We start from the raw sequence: 19,341 nt of genomic DNA, 5'->3' as shown, positions 1-19,341 counted from the left end.
GATATCTATATAGTTAATGTTTTGTATATACTTTTAAAGTATCAAATGGAATCATTAATTATTTGTACATCATATAGGATTAGTGTTTAATTTTCAGGGTTGAAGTGATTATCAGGGTTAGTGTTTAATTTCAACCAATGATTTTAGAGTTTAAAAAATGTCTTCATATGAGTAATATCGATACATGAACTTATAAAGAAGTTCTATACAAACTTGTAAAAGGATTATATATATATAGTGTGATATGTGGAAAAATATGGTATGACATATACGTAAATGAAATGTCATATTATTATTAGTTGAATGATCATAAATTGTAATGGTAGAAAAATATTGGGATTTATTATATGTCACGATTAACTCACATTTGTGGAATGTTAATTTATTTAAGAGATGAGTGAAGAACAAACATGTATCTAAATGCTATATGACAATTTGTTTAGATTTGGTAGAAATTAATTAATAATATAAATTATTAATATTGCAGTGGTATTGTATTGTAATTACCAAAGGAAATTAAGGGTATAATCATAATAGTGATTCTGCTTTAATAGTATAGATTTAAATTTTGTTAACTAACTTATCTATTATAGGATAAATAATATATTAGATTAATAATTAATACTAAATTATAAAGATTGTTATTATGTTATTGATTTGTTTAATGCGCTACAAATAACACTTAACTCGATAATCAAATAAGTATCTTTACATATAGTATGTGGTGTTAACATTTTTTACCTTTATCACATTTCTATAAATATATGGTAATATATGCGTTTTAACTATGATTCACAAGAAACTCAAACATAAGAAAATTACTAACCTTCACCATCGATGGAATCACTGTCATGAAATTCACTGGTTTTATCTAGATTTGGTATTAAATCATCTTTGGATTTTGCCGGAGTTTAAAGAAATTGGCATCCAAAATTTTATGTATTATGAAAAAATGAAAATCAATGAACAAAAAAAAAATGAGAATCTAAAAAGAAAAAAAGAGTGAGGATAAGAACAAAGGAATGAATGAAGTGAAGAAAAAGAACGAAAGAGATAAAGAAAAATAGATGTATTAGAATAAAAAGAAAATGAGTGGATGCGAGATGAAAGAGTATGTTAAAAGAAATAATTGCAGAAGAGAGAAAACATCAAGAGGATAGAAAGAATGCAGAGGAGACATAGGGTGTAAGAAATACATAAATGTCCAATAGAAGCCAAAATGATATAAGAATTTGGCTTGTATATCAAATCATGTCAACTCATGTGCACTTTACCAATTTGAACCTCCATTCTGTATATATGGCTAATTGTTTCTAATATTTATTTCTCTCCAAATTTCGGTTAGAAAATAAGGGAGACAAACAGAGAGATATGTGTGTATGGGACATATGTTTTTCCATGAGAGCTTCAGATAAGTTAGTCATAAGAGAGATATTTGCACAGCTAGCCATATCAATATGTTAGCAACTAGAAGAAACATTGATTAGCGGACAATGCGGAAGGAAAATCAAGATCAAACAACAAGCGTTTGCACTCATGAATTATTTTTTACCTCTTTCTAGTATTTTCTTTTGGTTTTGGCGCATTTCATGTAACATGATTATATGGCCCGCCGGTACTCGGACTCGAACCGAGATGCTCTAGCACTGCTCGGGCACCATGGCCATACGGATTAAATGATCTTCTTCATTGAAACACCCGTCCCTCCCCATTTCCAACCGGGGTTCCAGGGCGCGGGGTTTAGGACACACATGTCTACTTTTCCGACATCTCCGTGTGTCCCGTTTCTGGTCCCATGAGTTTCAGGTGCATTTCCTTCCTTACCGTCGGCATTTCCACTTATAGTTCTGCAAGAATGGAAGAGGGAAAAGAGGGGTGAGTATTAATACTCAGTGAAGCGATTCTAGACCAGTCTCCCCCATGAGCTTTTATACTGCTCAATGCGAAACGAGAACCGACTAGTCGCTACACACATTTCTTAACCAACTATTAAAGTTCATTTCACAAAAACAAGCAGTGCAATGAACTCAGTCATCGCTCAATTCACACAATTCGGTTTATTATTTAAGACTCCATTCATCCTATAACTCTAGGACCTACACAGCTCAAGCGGACCAACCCTCCCTTTTCTTGCTGCGTTCCTGTGAGGTCGCCTGCCCTGGTACACCCGGCATCCGGTTCCCTTGGATGTAGTCCATACCCCTTGCAGTGTATTACGACCCCTTCCCGCCAAGACTCGGCGTGACTCAATCTTACCGGCGCCTCTATTCTTACTTGCCGTTTTTGAACGCTACGGCCGCCGCGTTTTCCCATACTCCCCACCAGTCCCTCGGTGGTTCGTATTCCATTTCTATTCATTTCCCATACTCCCCACCCGTTCCTCGGTGGTTCGTATTTCAAGCATTTAACCTTTCCTTTTTCCTTATCATTTCCTTTTCCTTAAACCCTTAGACTCTTTCTTACTTTCCTTTTTAGACGCCACCCGTTTTCGGTGTCACACTCAATCCATTCAACAATCATTCATAGATTTTCTATCATTCATCTAACAGACCGGTTAACCGTTCTCTTAAGATCCTACGTTCATTTCTTTATAACCATCCTAGCTCTCAATCACGACCACAGGTCTTCAACCAATCAAACAATCAATCAATCATCAACACACCAGTTTATTTAGAATCTTAAATCAGTACGAGAGTTCTAATGCAATATGATCTATCAACCTAACAACACACAGGATCTAATCAATCCTAGCAACCCATTCAACAATATAAAAGAACATAGAACAGATCTGGGTAGAACACCTCACCTTAGCCTAGATCTGGATGGATCTGAGATGCAAGAGAGGTGAGATCTGAGATCGACGACGCCACACGGTTACCACCACCACTCGCGGCTGCTCACGGCGAGGAGAGAGAGAGTCGTCCGAGAGAGAGAAAGAGGCGCGGCGAGGAGAGAGAGAGAAGAGCCGCGGCGAAGAGAGAGAAAGAGAGGAGAGGCGGCGCAGGGAGAGAGAAGGAAGGAGACGACGGCTAGGGTTTCTGATCTCCGGGACTTCTCTGCAGGGCTTCGCTTCTAAATTTGTGATGGAAGGCTAAGGGTGGAGGCTTGCTTTTATAGGGGAAGCAAGGAACCCTAGGGTTTTTAATCCAAATGGGCCGCAGAGCGGGCCTGTCCACAAAAAGTTTTTGGACTTGGGTTTTGGGGTGTTACAATTCTCCCCCTGTTAATTGGAATTCGCCCCGAATTCCAATCTTCAGGCTTTAAACCTTAACATCCAAAACCCGAGGGGAGTTTTCAAACACAATCAAGGGAAGCACGAAATGACATCCTACTTGCTCAAGATCATTTAAAACCAACAATGAATTTAATAAATGAAATGGAGTAGGACTACAATAAAAAGATAGGTCTCAAGGTATCGCCAAAATCCGCGAATACCCTTATAACAAGAAAGGAAAAGCTAAAACCAAAGAAGAAAAACCATGTCCTACTCCTACTAGCTGACTCTGGAATCACAGCTAGCCACTTCGAACTGGAGACTTCTGCTCCCCGTCCGGCTTAGGACCAGCCACACGGCCACTCCCCGTCGACGACGCCGGCTCCTCTTCCCACGCTGAGTCCTCCGATGGATCCTCCTCCACCTCTACGTCCTCCTCAGAGCTCGAGATGGCGACGACCCGACGAGCAAGTGTCCGTTCCGCCTCCATTGCCTGACCGGCCATCCGGTTCACCAAGGCGAATTCCCATGGTTCCAACACACCAATCAGCTTGCCCCGAATCTCCTCGCGGAGTCCTGCCGTATACCACCGGCACCAATCCTCCGCTGACTTGGGCTTGCATCTTTTGGCTGACTCCAGGAATTCCTCTGTGTACTCCCGGACTGAGCGCGGTCTTTGCCTGGCCTGCGTCAATGTTCCACACTGACATATTCCGGGTATTCTCCTCAGACTCTCTGCATCAATGCTCGGAATCTTCCTTGGGCGTCCCCGCTTCCTCGTTGGTACACTGTCCTCCATCCGGATCGGTCCCGGACCTTCCCTGGTCGGCCCCGTCTTCCTGGGGCGCCCTCGGCCCCTTGTGGGCGGCGTCATGTCCACTTCCGGTGCAAACTGGAAAGTACCCTGACCCTGGTACAATCGCCTGTACTCGGCTGCCCGCTGGAAATGGGGCATCAGAATCCGACGCCTCACGGTCGTCTCCTGGATGGGGGCGTTCGGCGGCTCCACGAACTCCACTTCCTCTTCGTCTGGGAAGAATGCAGGTACCACATCGCCCCAAGCGTCACGGTAGGGCTTGCGGGCGTAAGCCCTTGTCCCCTTTGGTCCATAGCGCATGCGTCTTTCTCCGAGCTCGTGATGCACTGGTGAAGACATCCTGCAGCGTAAAAACAAAGACCTGATCTGAACATAGTAGTAGTCATGCATAGATGGCAGTTTTCAATCAATTCTCAAACTAGCGCTGCTTAAACAGACAATATTCCCGGTGTGGTTCTTATCATCCCTTTTTGCCCCAAGATGATCTTTTTTACAGTCACCCCTTTTTCCCTAAGAAGATCTCATATCCTTATTAGCATTCTGCATTCTGTTCCATGATGACTCTCCATCATCCTTTTTACCCCAAGATGATCCTCCATCATCCTTTTTACCCCAGGATGATCCTCCATCGTCCTTTTTACCCCAAGATGATCCTCAGCCTAGTCCCCATAATCTGAAATCGGTTTTCTCCCACTGTCTCGTCCGTCCGCCCTTGGCCGCCCCGGTTTGCTCCTTCCGCGTCGGCGGGCCCACGCCCTGGTGGTGGGACCCACGCCCATGTTTCTTTTTTTTTTTTTTTTTTTTTTTTTTTTCTACTGGGAACAAGCTTCACTGTGATATCTGAATGCCAGAAGTCCATTTCTTTGCAGGGTTTAATCCTTCCATGAAGCTGCGCACGCCTCGGCCTTGCATCCGTCTCTCCTTCCCAGGCCTCCCCGGCCCGGTGTGGGGCGGTGTCGTCCGCGAGACGCTTCCCTCCAGCTCGAATGTCCGGCTTTCCATTCCCCCTTAACTTGACGTGCTAGGCGACTAATCCCTCTGTATACTTGCCTTACAACTCCTTGTTACCCATCCCTGAACCTCTGAGACTCCATTACACCGCGGTACGAGGACTTTTTGTTGATCGGATCTTTGCCGGAGACTCTGAGTTGTTCGAATTCTCCTTCAACATGAGCTAAGACGGTCAATCAGAACCATAAAGGAAAATGGGCAATTTCGGAAATGCTGATCCCTTAAGTTAGTATTAAGGGACCTTAACCTGGCTCTGATACCAATTGAAACACCCGTCCCTCCCCATTTCCAACCGGGGTTCCAGGGCGCGGGGTTTAGGACACACATGTCTACTTTTCCGACATCTCCGTGTGTCCCGTTTCTGGTCCCATGAGTTTCAGGTGCATTTCCTTCCTTACCGTCGGCATTTCCACTTATAGTTCTGCAAGAATGGAAGAGGGAAAAGAGGGGTGAGTATTAATACTCAGTGAAGCGATTCTAGACCAGTCTCCCCCATGAGCTTTTATACTGCTCAATGCGAAACGAGAACCGACTAGTCGCTACACACATTTCTTAACCAACTATTAAAGTTCATTTCACAAAAACAAGCAGTGCAATGAACTCAGTCATCGCTCAATTCACACAATTCGGTTTATTATTTAAGACTCCATTCATCCTATAACTCTAGGACCTACACAGCTCAAGCGGACCAACCCTCCCTTTTCTTGCTGCGTTCCTGTGAGGTCGCCTGCCCTGGTACACCCGGCATCCGGTTCCCTTGGATGTAGTCCATACCCCTTGCAGTGTATTACGACCCCTTCCCGCCAAGACTCGGCGTGACTCAATCTTACCGGCGCCTCTATTCTTACTTGCCGTTTTTGAACGCTACGGCCGCCGCGTTTTCCCATACTCCCCACCAGTCCCTCGGTGGTTCGTATTCCATTTCTATTCATTTCCCATACTCCCCACCCGTTCCTCGGTGGTTCGTATTTCAAGCATTTAACCTTTCCTTTTTCCTTATCATTTCCTTTTCCTTAAACCCTTAGACTCTTTCTTACTTTCCTTTTTAGACGCCACCCGTTCTCGGTGTCACACTCAATCCATTCAACAATCATTCATAGATTTTTATCATTCATCTAACAGACCGGTTAACCGTTCTCTTAAGATCCTACGTTCATTTCTTTATAACCATCCTAGCTCTCAATCACGACCACAGGTCTTCAACCAATCAAACAATCAATCAATCATCAACACACCAGTTTATTTAGAATCTTAAATCAGTACGAGAGTTCTAATGCAATATGATCTATCAACCTAACAACACACAGGATCTAATCAATCCTAGCAACCCATTCAACAATATAAAAGAACATAGAACAGATCTGGGTAGAACACCTCACCTTAGCCTAGATCTGGATGGATCTGAGATGCAAGAGAGGTGAGATCTGAGATCGACGACGCCACACGGTTACCACCACCACTCGCGGCTGCTCACGGCGAGGAGAGAGAGAGTCGTCCGAGAGAGAGAAAGAGGCACGGCGAGGAGAGAGAGAGAAGAGCCGCGGCGAAGAGAGAGAAAGAGAGGAGAGGCGGCGCAGGGAGAGAGAAGGAAGGAGACGACGGCTAGGGTTTCTGATCTCCGGGACTTCTCTGCAGGGCTTCGCTTCTAAATTTGTGATGGAAGGCTAAGGGTGGAGGCTTGCTTTTATAGGGGAAGCAAGGAACCCTAGGGTTTTTAATCCAAATGGGCCGCAGAGCGGGCCTGTCCACAAAAAGTTTTTGGACTTGGGTTTTGGGGTGTTACAATTCTCCCCCTGTTAATTGGAATTCGCCCCGAATTCCAATCTTCAGGCTTTAAACCTTAACATCCAAAACCCGAGGGGAGTTTTCAAACACAATCAAGGGAAGCACGAAATGACATCCTACTTGCTCAAGATCATTTAAAACCAACAATGAATTTAATAAATGAAATGGAGTAGGACTACAATAAAAAGATAGGTCTCAAGGTATCGCCAAAATCCGCGAATACCCTTATAACAAGAAAGGAAAAGCTAAAACCAAAGAAGAAAAACCATGTCCTACTCCTACTAGCTGACTCTGGAATCACAGCTAGCCACTTCGAACTGGAGACTTCTGCTCCCCGTCCGGCTTAGGACCAGCCACACGGCCACTCCCCGTCGACGACGCCGGCTCCTCTTCCCACGCTGAGTCCTCCGATGGATCCTCCTCCACCTCTACGTCCTCCTCAGAGCTCGAGATGGCGACGACCCGACGAGCAAGTGTCCGTTCCGCCTCCATTGCCTGACCGGCCATCCGGTTCACCAAGGCGAATTCCCATGGTTCCAACACACCAATCAGCTTGCCCCGAATCTCCTCGCGGAGTCCTGCCGTATACCACCGGCACCAATCCTCCGCTGACTTGGGCTTGCATCTTTTGGCTGACTCCAGGAATTCCTCTGTGTACTCCCGGACTGAGCGCGGTCTTTGCCTGGCCTGCGTCAATGTTCCACACTGACATATTCCGGGTATTCTCCTCAGACTCTCTGCATCAATGCTCGGAATCTTCCTTGGGCGTCCCCGCTTCCTCGTTGGTACACTGTCCTCCATCCGGATCGGTCCCGGACCTTCCCTGGTCGGCCCCGTCTTCCTGGGGCGCCCTCGGCCCCTTGTGGGCGGCGTCATGTCCACTTCCGGTGCAAACTGGAAAGTACCCTGACCCTGGTACAATCGCCTGTACTCGGCTGCCCGCTGGAAATGGGGCATCAGAATCCGACGCCTCACGGTCGTCTCCTGGATGGGGGCGTTCGGCGGCTCCACGAACTCCACTTCCTCTTCGTCTGGGAAGAATGCAGGTACCACATCGCCCCAAGCGTCACGGTAGGGCTTGCGGGCGTAAGCCCTTGTCCCCTTTGGTCCATAGCGCATGCGTCTTTCTCCGAGCTCGTGATGCACTGGTGAAGACATCCTGCAGCGTAAAAACAAAGACCTGATCTGAACATAGTAGTAGTCATGCATAGATGGCAGTTTTCAATCAATTCTCAAACTAGCGCTGCTTAAACAGACAATATTCCCGGTGTGGTTCTTATCATCCCTTTTTGCCCCAAGATGATCTTTTTTACAGTCACCCCTTTTTCCCTAAGAAGATCTCATATCCTTATTAGCATTCTGCATTCTATTCCATGATGACTCTCCATCATCCTTTTAACCCCAAGATGATCCTCCATCATCCTTTTTACCCCAGGATGATCCTCCATCGTCCTTTTTACCCCAAGATGATCCTCAGCCTAGTCCCCATAATCTGAAATCGGTTTTCTCCCACTGTCTCGTCCGTCCGCCCTTGGCCGCCCTTGGCCGCCCCGGTTTGCTCCTTCCGCGTCGGCGGGCCCACGCCCTGGTGGTGGGACCCACGCCCATGTTTCTTTTTTTTGTTTTTTTTTTCTACTGGGAACAAGCTTCACTGTGATATCTGAATGTCAGAAGTCCATTTCTTTGCAGGGTTTAATCCTTCCATGAAGCTGCGCACGCCTCGGCCTTGCATCCGTCTCTCCTTCCCAGGCCTCCCCGGCCCGGTGTGGGGCGGTGTCGTCCGCGAGACGCTTCCCTCCAGCTCGAATGTCCGGCTTTCCATTCCCCCTTAACTTGACGTGCTAGGCGACTAATCCCTCTGTATACTTGCCTTACAACTCCTTGTTACCCATCCCTGAACCTCTGAGACTCCATTACACCGCGGTACGAGGACTTTTTGTTGATCGGATCTTTGCCGGAGACTCTGAGTTGTTCGAATTCTCCTTCAACATGAGCTAAGACGGTCAATCAGAACCATAAAGGAAAATGGGCAATTTCGGAAATGCTGATCCCTTAAGTTAGTATTAAGGGACCTTAACCTGGCTCTGATACCAATTGAAACACCCGTCCCTCCCCATTTCCAACCGGGGTTCCAGGGCGCGGGGTTTAGGACACACATGTCTACTTTTCCGACATCTCCGTGTGTCCCGTTTCTGGTCCCATGAGTTTCAGGTGCATTTCCTTCCTTACCGTCGGCATTTCCACTTATAGTTCTGCAAGAATGGAAGAGGGAAAAGAGGGGTGAGTATTAATACTCAGTGAAGCGATTCTAGACCAGTCTCCCCCATGAGCTTTTATACTGCTCAATGCGAAACGAGAACCGACTAGTCGCTACACACATTTCTTAACCAACTATTAAAGTTCATTTCACAAAAACAAGCAGTGCAATGAACTCAGTCATCGCTCAATTCACACAATTCGGTTTATTATTTAAGACTCCATTCATCCTATAACTCTAGGACCTACACAGCTCAAGCGGACCAACCCTCCCTTTTCTTGCTGCGTTCCTGTGAGGTCGCCTGCCCTGGTACACCCGGCATCCGGTTCCCTTGGATGTAGTCCATACCCCTTGCAGTGTATTACGACCCCTTCCCGCCAAGACTCGGCGTGACTCAATCTTACCGGCGCCTCTATTCTTACTTGCCGTTTTTGAACGCTACGGCCGCCGCGTTTTCCCATACTCCCCACCAGTCCCTCGGTGGTTCGTATTCCATTTCTATTCATTTCCCATACTCCCCACCCGTTCCTCGGTGGTTCGTATTTCAAGCATTTAACCTTTCCTTTTTCCTTATCATTTCCTTTTCCTTAAACCCTTAGACTCTTTCTTACTTTCCTTTTTAGACGCCACCCGTTCTCGGTGTCACACTCAATCCATTCAACAATCATTCATAGATTTTCTATCATTCATCTAACAGACCGGTTAACCGTTCTCTTAAGATCCTACGTTCATTTCTTTATAACCATCCTAGCTCTCAATCACGACCACAGGTCTTCAACCAATCAAACAATCAATCAATCATCAACACACCAGTTTATTTAGAATCTTAAATCAGTACGAGAGTTCTAATGCAATATGATCTATCAACCTAACAACACACAGGATCTAATCAATCCTAGCAACCCATTCAACAATATAAAAGAACATAGAACAGATCTGGGTAGAACACCTCACCTTAGCCTAGATCTGGATGGATCTGAGATGCAAGAGAGGTGAGATCTGAGATCGACGACGCCACACGGTTACCACCACCACTCGCGGCTGCTCACGGCGAGGAGAGAGAGAGTCGTCCGAGAGAGAGAAAGAGGCGCGGCGAGGAGAGAGAGAGAAGAGCCGCGGCGAAGAGAGAGAAAGAGAGGAGAGGCGGCGCAGGGAGAGAGAAGGAAGGAGACGACGGCTAGGGTTTCTGATCTCCGGGACTTCTCTGCAGGGCTTCGCTTCTAAATTTGTGATGGAAGGCTAAGGGTAGAGGCTTGCTTTTATAGGGGAAGCAAGGAATCCTAGGGTTTTTAATCCAAATGGGCCGCAGAACGGGCCTCTCCACAAAAAGTTTTTGGACTTGGGTTTTGGGGTGTTACATTCCCACTCATGGACAGGATTTGGACGCACCCAGGATCAATCCAAGTAGCCGTCAGAACTGACACAATCCTGAAGCATAAGCCAAAACCACATTATTTCTTGGTTGACGAAAAGCCAAGAAACATTTACTGTTGTTTTTTTGTCTAAACCAGAACCAGGATACATCTCATATACCACATACCCAACTGTATGTACCACATGTGTACGTAACTGTGTCTATTCTATAATTTTTTTTTTTTGTTTATGGGGTCAGCTATATCTAACTTTATTGGGATTTATAAGACATATTACAAGGGACAGAGCCGTGCTTAGAGGCTTTTGAAAAATGCATTTGCCTAGGGTCCCCAAACTTTATAGAAATTTTAGGACCCCAAATTACAAAAAAAAAATACTTTTACATGGTAGTTAACATATTCTCTTAGTTAGATTTTTATTTTTATTTGAATTTAAATTAGACTTCTGTTTAAAGTAACTATTTTTGTGATCATTTTTGCTATATTTTAAATAAAACTATAAAGATTCTACTTCTAAAAAACTGTAAATATTTGATCACATTGGTCTTTTCTTTTATGTGCTATGAGTTATATTTATTTTATATATCTATGAGAATTTTATTAAAAAAATATAATATTTTCAATATATAGTTTATTATAGTTAATTTAAATGCTAAGTTACATTTTTGACAGCTACCAACATTTCAATCAAAAATTTATATCTTTGTATTTATATTACAAATTCATACTTTTTGTTCATGATTTAAAAATTTTATTTTATAAAATTTTGGTGAAGAAAATTTAGAAAACGTTTATGTAATAATTCAAAACTTTTGAGTGTTATATATATATATATATATTTATATTATTAAAATATATCATGTAAAATATATTTTTGAACTCGCCTCGGGCCTCCGAAAATCTTCGCACGGCACTGACAAGGGAAACACATGGTGGCTACTTGGCTAGCAATTAACATCAATTATTAAAACTTGAACTGTGGAACATCTCATTCTCCTCCTTTATTACACCAAACCACTTTCTTTTCTCTACTTACCGGTCAGGTCAACAATTCTACCATTGCCCTCCTTTTTATTTCTCTTTTCTTTTAAATAAAATTAAAGATGCTACTATTTTATTATGGTTGATAAACACAGAATATTGCAAATTTCCAAATAAGAGAAAGGAATGAGAAAGATGTAAAACCCGCAAGCATAGTAACACAAGTCAAAGCAACGTCTGTTTTCTCTTGTTTGTCAGTTAGCTATTTTCTCTACTGAAATATGTTATGCTTTTTTCCCAATAAAATTTTATAACATATTAAGAAGTATGCATTCTGTATTCTTATATTCCAATCAGTGGATGACACGATTATAAGACCATTAGGTTTTTTTATTAATTTCATCTGTATTCTACTTTCTCATCCAACGTCTGGTGGACCAACCAGTCAAAACTCATAAAAGTCAAAACATCTTGAGTTTTTGGTCATGCATTTATACCCATACATAGAATTAATCTACATTAATTTACTTATGTCAGCATGTTACGAAAACATTAAAATGGTATATATATATATATATACATACATACTTATATATTGAATTAGCCGTGGTCAATTTAAATCAGCATAAAGAATATCTTCCTCTTTCATATCAAACTCCTTCAAGGTTGCACGATCTTACTCTCTTCATTAGAGAGAGAGAGATCGAGAGAGGGAGAGAGAGAGAGGGAGAAAGAGAGGGAGAGAGAGAGAGAGAGAGAGAGAGAGAGAGAGAGGGAGAGGGAGAGAGAGAGAGGTAGAGAGAGGGATAATACAGGTTTTCATCTCGGGGAAAGATGGATGAATTAAGTATTATACCGTTATGGAAAGTGATCGGGGCTGAGAAAGAAGAGATTCAAGGGCTACTTAAGGCGGTGGTGCAATCTGTGGGGTGGACTTATAGTGTCTTCTGGCAACTTTGTCCTCAACGAAGGTTCACTTTCTTTTCATTTCATCCATCTCTCACAGTATATAAAGCAATATAGTTATCTTTATTAATTATAATAAGTAGAAGTGACTAAATGTTAAATCGATTAGGAAATTGATGTGGAGTAGTGGATACTACAACGGCGCAATAAAGACTAGAAAGACAACTCAGCCGGCGGAAGTTACGGCTGAAGAGGCTGCGTCGGAGAGAAGCCAACAGCTCATGGAGCTTTACGAGACGCTTTTTGCTGGAGAATCATCGATGGAAGCGAGGGCTTGCACAGCACTGTCGCCGGAGGATTTGACAGATCCTGAATGGTTTTATGTGCTGTGTTTCACTTACTCTTTCGAACCTCCTTCTGGGTACAACAACTCTCTCTCTGTCTTCAAAGTTTTTTTTTTCTTTTCAAAAAGACTACTCAGAGTTTCTTAATTTGTCTTTTTCATCTTCTCTTAGAGAAGACAAAAATAGTATTGTGTGTTAAATGCGAATCACAAATACTATGGAAGCATTAAAGACAAACTGGGGAGTTTAAGTTACTGAAAGTAGAAATGTATTGAAGTTTGTAAAAACGTACACTTCATTTTGGTGAACATAATTGGACCGTTGAGATTCTTATTGGTTTGTTTATTGATTATCTAAAGTAGGAGCATATATAGATGATAAATGCATATAAAAGTGTGTTAGTTATCGGTATAATTAATGTTTTTTCTCTATGGAGGAACAAATCAAAATATAATGTGGAAGTATTAATTTGTAGGATGCCAGGAAAAGCGTATGCGAGGAGGAAGCACATATGGCTACGTGGTGCAAATGAGGTTGACAATAAAATCTTCTCTAGGGCTATTTCTGCAAAGGTTCACATCTTTTATTCATTCACCACTACACTGTGCATCTACTTCTACTTATTTAGATATATGCAATTTTATACATCTCATTCTGCAAACTAATTAATTTTATCTTCTTCTTTACTTGAATGCTCTTTCCACATTAGAGTGCCAAAATTCAGGTAAATTTTGCTTTATTAATTATTTATTTATTTTTCGTAGAAATGAAAGGTATCAATTAATAAAGTTATTTTACATATTTGACAATTGTTTTGTGATGAAAAAAAAAACAAAAAAAAATCAGACAGTGGTTTGCATTCCCGTGCTTGATGGCGTTTTGGAACTAGGCACAACGAACAAGGTAAAAATCTCTATTTATGTCGGTACCCAAAATGTAGTCGAATATATTCAGCTCATTCTATATGTTACTTAGATCATCTCCAAAAAGACTATATATGGTAAAGTTTCCAAAATTCTATATTCAAAGTTTCAAAGTGCTTTTCTCCAACAACAAAATTTTAAATTTAACTTCAAAATTATTTGTAATTTACAGTATGATCCTTATACTTATCATAATTAATATAAATACATAAAACTTTTATAAATAACTAGCACATATAAAAAATATTATAATAATATTAATTAATAAATTCTTACACTAAAATATAAAATTATTAACAAAAATACATAATTAAATATTAAAATACAAGCAAAATATCACATTAGTCAATAAAATTATTTCTGCAATGATCCATCTTCGGTTACACAAAATTTGTTTGAAAAATATTCTAGAGCTTCTGGAAAAAATTTACTAGACTATTAGTGTTATTGTAATATTTAAATTTGTGCAATAACTATGTCTTCATGTATTTTTTTAAAAATGTTTATTTATTGAGTTTTTTTTTTGTAATATCTTGTTGTGTAATTTTAGTTATAAAATATTATAAATCTTAACTTAAAATTTTTATTTAATTTTATGTGTAAATTTTGAATTTAAAAAGTAATTTTGAAATATTTATGAAATAAAAATGTCTTAAAGATTGATAAGATAAATGAGAAAATATTTAAAAATTATTAATATAATGTGTAATTAATTAAAGACCAAAATACAAATAAAAAGAAGAAATTCCAAATTTGGAGTTTTGAGTAGTGAACTTCAAATATGAAGTTTCATTCTTTAAAACTCTAAATTCTAAGTTTGAAGTTTTGAAGTTATTTTTTGGAGAGAAAAAATTCTATATTTGAAGTTATAGAGTTTCATTTGGAGATATTCTTAGAGAAATAAAAAAAATATATACAGAAACATCAACCATTCGCAGTCATATGATAAAAAATATAGTTTTCGATTACATTAAATACACAACCAAATTATGTAAAACTAAACAACCTAATGAAAATATGCATAAGCGGGAGAACCAGGGAGATGAATGTATGATATATTGTGTTTGTATGTGAAGGTCAAAGAGAGTGAAGAGTTTGTTGAGCACATAAAGAGTTTCTTCCACAACCACCCGAAGTCAAACACTAAGCCTACTCTTTCTGAACACTTCATCAACGAAGAGCACGAAGAAGACGAAGAAGAAGTAGAAGAAGAAGAAATGACAATGTCAGAAGAGATAAGACTTGGTTCTCCTGATGACGATGACGTCTCCAATCAAAATCTACTCTCTGATTTCCATATAGAAGCAACCAATAGTTTAGGTATACCGTACACACCTTTCTTATTACATTAAATTAGTTAACAATATCATTATAATTAATTTTCTAATAATAAATTTTTTAAACTGGTTCTCATGTCTGGTAATTCTAACATCTATCATTGTATAAATAGATACACACATGGACATGATGAATCTAATGGAGGAAGGCGGAAATTATTCTCAGACAGTATCAACACTTCTCATGTCACAACCCACAAGTCTTCTTTCAGATTCAGTTTCCACATCTTCTTACGTTCAATCATCGTTTGTCTCGTGGAGAGTTGAGAATGTCAAAGAGCATCAGCAATATCAGCGAGTGGAGAAAGCGGCGTGGTCATCGTCGCAATGGATGCTCAAACACATAATCTTGAAAGTTCCTTTCCTCCACGACAACACTAAAAATAAGAGGCTACCGCGAGAAGAGCTTAACCATGTGGTGGCCGAGCGACGCAGAAGAGAGAAGCTAAATGAGAGATTCATAACGTTGAGATCATTGGTTCCATTTGTGACCAAGATGGATAAAGTCTCGATCCTTGGAGACACCATTGAATACGTAAACCATCTTTCTAAGAGGATACATGAGCTGGAATCTACTCATCACGAGCCAAACCAAAAGCGGATGCGTATCGGTAAGGGAAGAACTTGGGAAGAGGTGGAGGTTTCCATTATAGAGAGCGATGTTTTGTTAGAGATGAGATGCGAGTACCGAGATGGTTTATTGCTCAACATTCTTCAGGTACTTAAGGAGCTGGGTATAGAGACCACTGCGGTTCACACTGCCTTGAACGACAATCATTTTGAGGCAGAGATAAGGGCGAAAGTGAGAGGGAAGAAACCAACCATTGCTGAGGTTAAAATAGCCATCCATCAAATCATATATAATAATAAACTCTAGTTCCGAGATTCTAACCTTAATGATGCAACTTTAGAGAAGGACATGTGATCGCTTATTTAATTTTAGCGTCGTCTATGCTACATTATCAGTTTCACATATACAAAATATTGTCTATGTTACTATATGGTGTGAATTTAAGTCGAATTAATAAATACAAAAACAAAAATTAGTAATCAAAATTAAAGCAAAATACCCACTTAGATTATTGTTTTATTAATAGTGTGAGTTAATAAGTAATAATCATTACTTGTATAGTTGTATATATATATATATATATATATATACTAGGGTCGATCCGCGCTACGCGCGGGATGTCTGTATTTATGTTACAAAAATTTGTATTTTGTTTTGTTGGGTTTGTGGTTTTAAATATATGATTGTTTATGCATATGGCATTTGGAATTTTTTATTTTATTTATGTTTTTAACTAATTAATAATATAGATTACTGAAGTTTAAGAAAATATGTTGTAAATTTTTTGACGATAATAGTTTCTTCTGAAGTGATTCTAATATATTAGAGTTTTAATTTTTTTTTTAGTGTTTTTTTTCTTGTTATGACATCATTTTTGTTTTTTTTTTGAAAAATAATAAGATAAATCGGTATATCTTACTATCAAATTGGAGTATTAATTGGTGTATGATATATTCAAGTATTAAGACTTTTAGTAAAAAAATCGACTTGGTTGTATCTGTTATTAACATCATATAATATTAGACTAAATAAATATTATTCGGAAACTTTAAATTAATTTTTCGTATGGCCTAATTATAATAGCCTAATTAAGAAGGCTTACGTGTGTAATGGGCCTTGAACTTAAGACGATGAAAAACTTTAACAAACCTAAAATCTGTATTTGGAAATAAGGTTGTGTGCGCAGCTATTTTTTCCTTTATCGAGCGACCAACAGTAAAATACGATCAAACTACATTCTCTTCTTACTACTTTGGCTACCATCAGACAAATATTTCTCATGTTCTTCTGTCAAACAACTCTTCTCAAGTGGTTCAGATTCATCAGACACATGAAGTGACTATTTGTCTTTCAATCTTTATAATCCTTTAGAATTAGACTATTGGACGGGGGGGGGGGATAGTTATCGTTTTATCAACCTAGGATTCAGATATGGAACCTCTCTCTGTGGCGCGAAATCAATCGAAATCGAAGCGAATCCTGATTACTTTTTCTAGATTCATATTGTCAATCTAAAAGAGAGAGAGAGAGAGAGAAAGAAAATAACAATTGGTTGAGAAAATAGTGGAGAGGGTAACTGACGCAATAGATCGGAGAGAGAGAAAGAGTGGATGGATGACTCTGATCTTCCAAGTATCAACAAACCCATGCTCAGATCTTCATCCAAGGGAAACGAATTGAACAAAAAATTGCAGGGAACGAGAACCATCGTCTCCCGACGGAGAAGACAAAAAAAAGACGAAGTGTAACCGGAAAAAAAATTGAGGGCTGAGTGCTCTTTCAATGACACGTGTGCTCTTTCTCAATTTAAGGATCGGTCACCAAAAGTCCATATTAAGGATCGGTTATTGCAGTTTAATTTACTTTTGATTTAATTTAATGATGTAATTTGTTTAAAAACCCTCTTAAGAAATTGCAATAATCATGTTCTGAGAGGCTCCAAACATCCTCGGATCCTTAACATGTGAACTCTCATATTATCCCTAAGATTTTTATCTCAACACACTGACTAGCCCATAATATTCCAAGATCCATTAACCCAACATTAATTTGAATTTTATTTTTAATTATAACAAAATATGTTAATAAAGAATCAAACAAAATCTTACTAACCATTTAAATATTTTTATAAAATAACACATTAATTAATTTCGTAATTAGTAATATAATATTATTATGAATCAGTGTTAGTTATAATTTTATTTTAAAACAAGAAAATAAAAATTCTATACTATTTTTTTATAAATTTTATAATTATATTCTGTATTATATAAAAATAGAAGTGATTTATGAATTACATATGAAAAAATTATATTAAATAGGTAAATTAACAAACTTTATTTTTAAAAATTGTTTCATTTAAATAAATTATCACTCATCATTAAAATGTGTTAAAATTCGTAAACTATATAATATTTTTATACAAACATAGGTTAAACTTTTATATCTACAACTATATGTTATCTTTTTATTTATTTTGAAATTCTCAACAATATGTTGTTTAAAAATGTTTTATACACAAAAACATAATGGTATATAATAATCTTTAGCTCATACACAATTTTTAAAATATGTTATTAGAAAACTATGAAATTAATAATTCATTTAAACTATTAATCATAAATCAAATTTTAATTATATATTTGTTCTAATTATAACCATATCTGTTCAGAAAATTTTAGAAACAATTACCAAAAGTTCAAAAAATATTTCAATAAAATAATGTATTAATGTAGTAAAAAAACAAATTCAAAATTCATGTAATCTTCCAAACTCAAAAATAGTTGTGTAATTTTCCAAAATTTTCTTGACAAAATATAAAAGTTTAAAAATAAATATTCAAACACAAAATGATAATATTTCAAATTTTACAAAAGAAAATCATAGATAATAAAGAATAACTTTTTGAAATGCACCACGATAAACAAACCATATATGTTTTAGAAATTAAAGTAATCTAATATTTTGAAAACTAATCTATTAATTTATGAATTACATATGAAAACATTATACTAAATAGGTAAATTAACAAATATTATTTTTAAAATTGTTTCATTTAAATAAGTTGAAATTTTTTCATCTAATATTTTGAAAACTAATCTATTAATATATGAATTACATATGACAAAATTATATTAAATAGGTAAATTGAAATTTTTTATTTTTTAAAATGGTTTCACTTAAATAAATTATCACTCATCATTAAAATGAGTTAAAATTCGTAAACTATATAATAATTTTATGCAAATTTTTTTTTTAGTAACATAGTTTAAACTTTTATATCTACAACTATATGTTATCTTTTTATTTATTTTGAAAGTCTCAAAAATATGTTGTTTAAAAATATTTATACATATAAATAATGGTATATAATAACCTTTAGCTCATATACATATTTTAAAAATATGTTATTAGAAAACTATGAAATTTAGAAAAATTTAGTAAATACTACCAAAATTTTAATTTTTCTTTTAGTAAAATAATGTATTAATGTAGTTATAAAACAAATTCAAAATTCATGTAATCTTCCAAACTCAAAAATAGTTGTGTAATTTTCTAAAGTTTTCTTGACAAAATATACAATTTTTTAAAATAAATATACAAACTCAAAATGATAATATTTCAATTTTACAAAAGATAAAATCAGAGATAATAAAGAATAACTTTTTGAAATGCATCACGAAAAAATAAACTAAATACGTTGTAAAAATCAAAGTAATATAATATTTTGAAATCTTAATTAAAAAAATTAATATCATAACATACAAAATATCCTATATCAATAAAATTTACTAAAACAAACCGATGGATGCTATTATGTAT

General features: G+C 38.1%; 2 protein-coding genes and 1 long non-coding RNA gene across 5 annotated transcripts; 1 reads left to right on the top strand and 2 right to left on the bottom strand.

Annotated features, from left to right (window-relative positions):
* Nucleotides 1–1,647: 1,647 nt before the first annotated feature.
* On the bottom strand, nucleotides 1,648–11,718 carry LOC117127962. Its single transcript, XR_004451005.1, has 2 exons — nucleotides 10,443–11,718; nucleotides 1,648–1,684 (listed from the first exon to the last, which is right to left on the bottom strand). It is a non-coding gene; the product is annotated as an uncharacterized LOC117127962 (long non-coding RNA).
* Nucleotides 1,821–10,325, bottom strand: LOC117127961. 3 transcript variants are annotated; one of them, XR_004451004.1, is made up of 3 exons: nucleotides 6,422–10,233; nucleotides 2,807–5,463; nucleotides 1,821–1,847 (listed from the first exon to the last, which is right to left on the bottom strand). XR_004451004.1 is itself a non-coding variant. In XM_033279093.1 (3 exons), the coding sequence occupies exon 3, from the start codon at nucleotides 4,419–4,421 to the stop codon at nucleotides 3,516–3,518; it is 906 nt and encodes a 301-aa protein (XP_033134984.1). In that variant the 5' UTR covers nucleotides 4,422–5,463; nucleotides 6,422–9,079; nucleotides 10,039–10,325; the 3' UTR covers nucleotides 1,821–3,515. The 3 variants fall into 3 exon arrangements, 2 of the variants coding, with proteins under 2 accessions (XP_033134984.1, XP_033134985.1); XM_033279093.1 differs by having other exon boundaries at nucleotides 1,821–5,463; nucleotides 6,422–9,079; nucleotides 10,039–10,325; XM_033279094.1 differs by having other exon boundaries at nucleotides 1,821–4,371; nucleotides 4,470–5,463.
* Nucleotides 11,719–12,050: 332 nt separating the features above from the next.
* On the top strand, nucleotides 12,051–17,464 carry TT8 (transcription factor TT8). Its single transcript, XM_009115326.3, has 7 exons — nucleotides 12,051–12,409; nucleotides 12,514–12,765; nucleotides 13,164–13,260; nucleotides 13,398–13,412; nucleotides 13,535–13,591; nucleotides 14,688–14,931; nucleotides 15,062–17,464. The coding sequence occupies exons 1-7, from the start codon at nucleotides 12,273–12,275 to the stop codon at nucleotides 15,823–15,825; spliced, it is 1,566 nt and encodes a 521-aa protein (XP_009113574.1). The 5' UTR covers nucleotides 12,051–12,272; the 3' UTR covers nucleotides 15,826–17,464.
* The last annotated feature ends 1,877 nt before the right edge of the window (nucleotides 17,465–19,341 follow it).

Source organism: Brassica rapa, chromosome A09, assembly GCF_000309985.2.
Source record: "Brassica rapa cultivar Chiifu-401-42 chromosome A09, CAAS_Brap_v3.01, whole genome shotgun sequence".
Taxonomy (NCBI): Eukaryota; Viridiplantae; Streptophyta; class Magnoliopsida; order Brassicales; family Brassicaceae; genus Brassica; species Brassica rapa.
This window is presented reverse-complemented; position numbering and strand designations above follow the sequence as displayed.

What these genes read in the sequence shown, in the direction of transcription:
- TT8 (XM_009115326.3), top strand. Translation starts at nt 12,273, where the DNA reads ATGGATGAATTAAGTATTATACCGTTATGGAAAGTGATCGGGGCTGAG. An exon ending in CAACTTTGTCCTCAACGAAG is followed by an intron (nt 12,410 to 12,513) that starts GTTCACTTTCTT and finishes TAAATCGATTAG; the next exon opens with GAAATTGATGTGGAGTAGTG. An exon ending in AGAAGCAACCAATAGTTTAG is followed by an intron (nt 14,932 to 15,061) that starts GTATACCGTACA and finishes TTGTATAAATAG; the next exon opens with ATACACACATGGACATGATG.
- LOC117127961 (XM_033279093.1), bottom strand. Translation starts at nt 4,421, where the DNA reads ATGCATGACTACTACTATGTTCAGATCAGGTCTTTGTTTTTACGCTGC.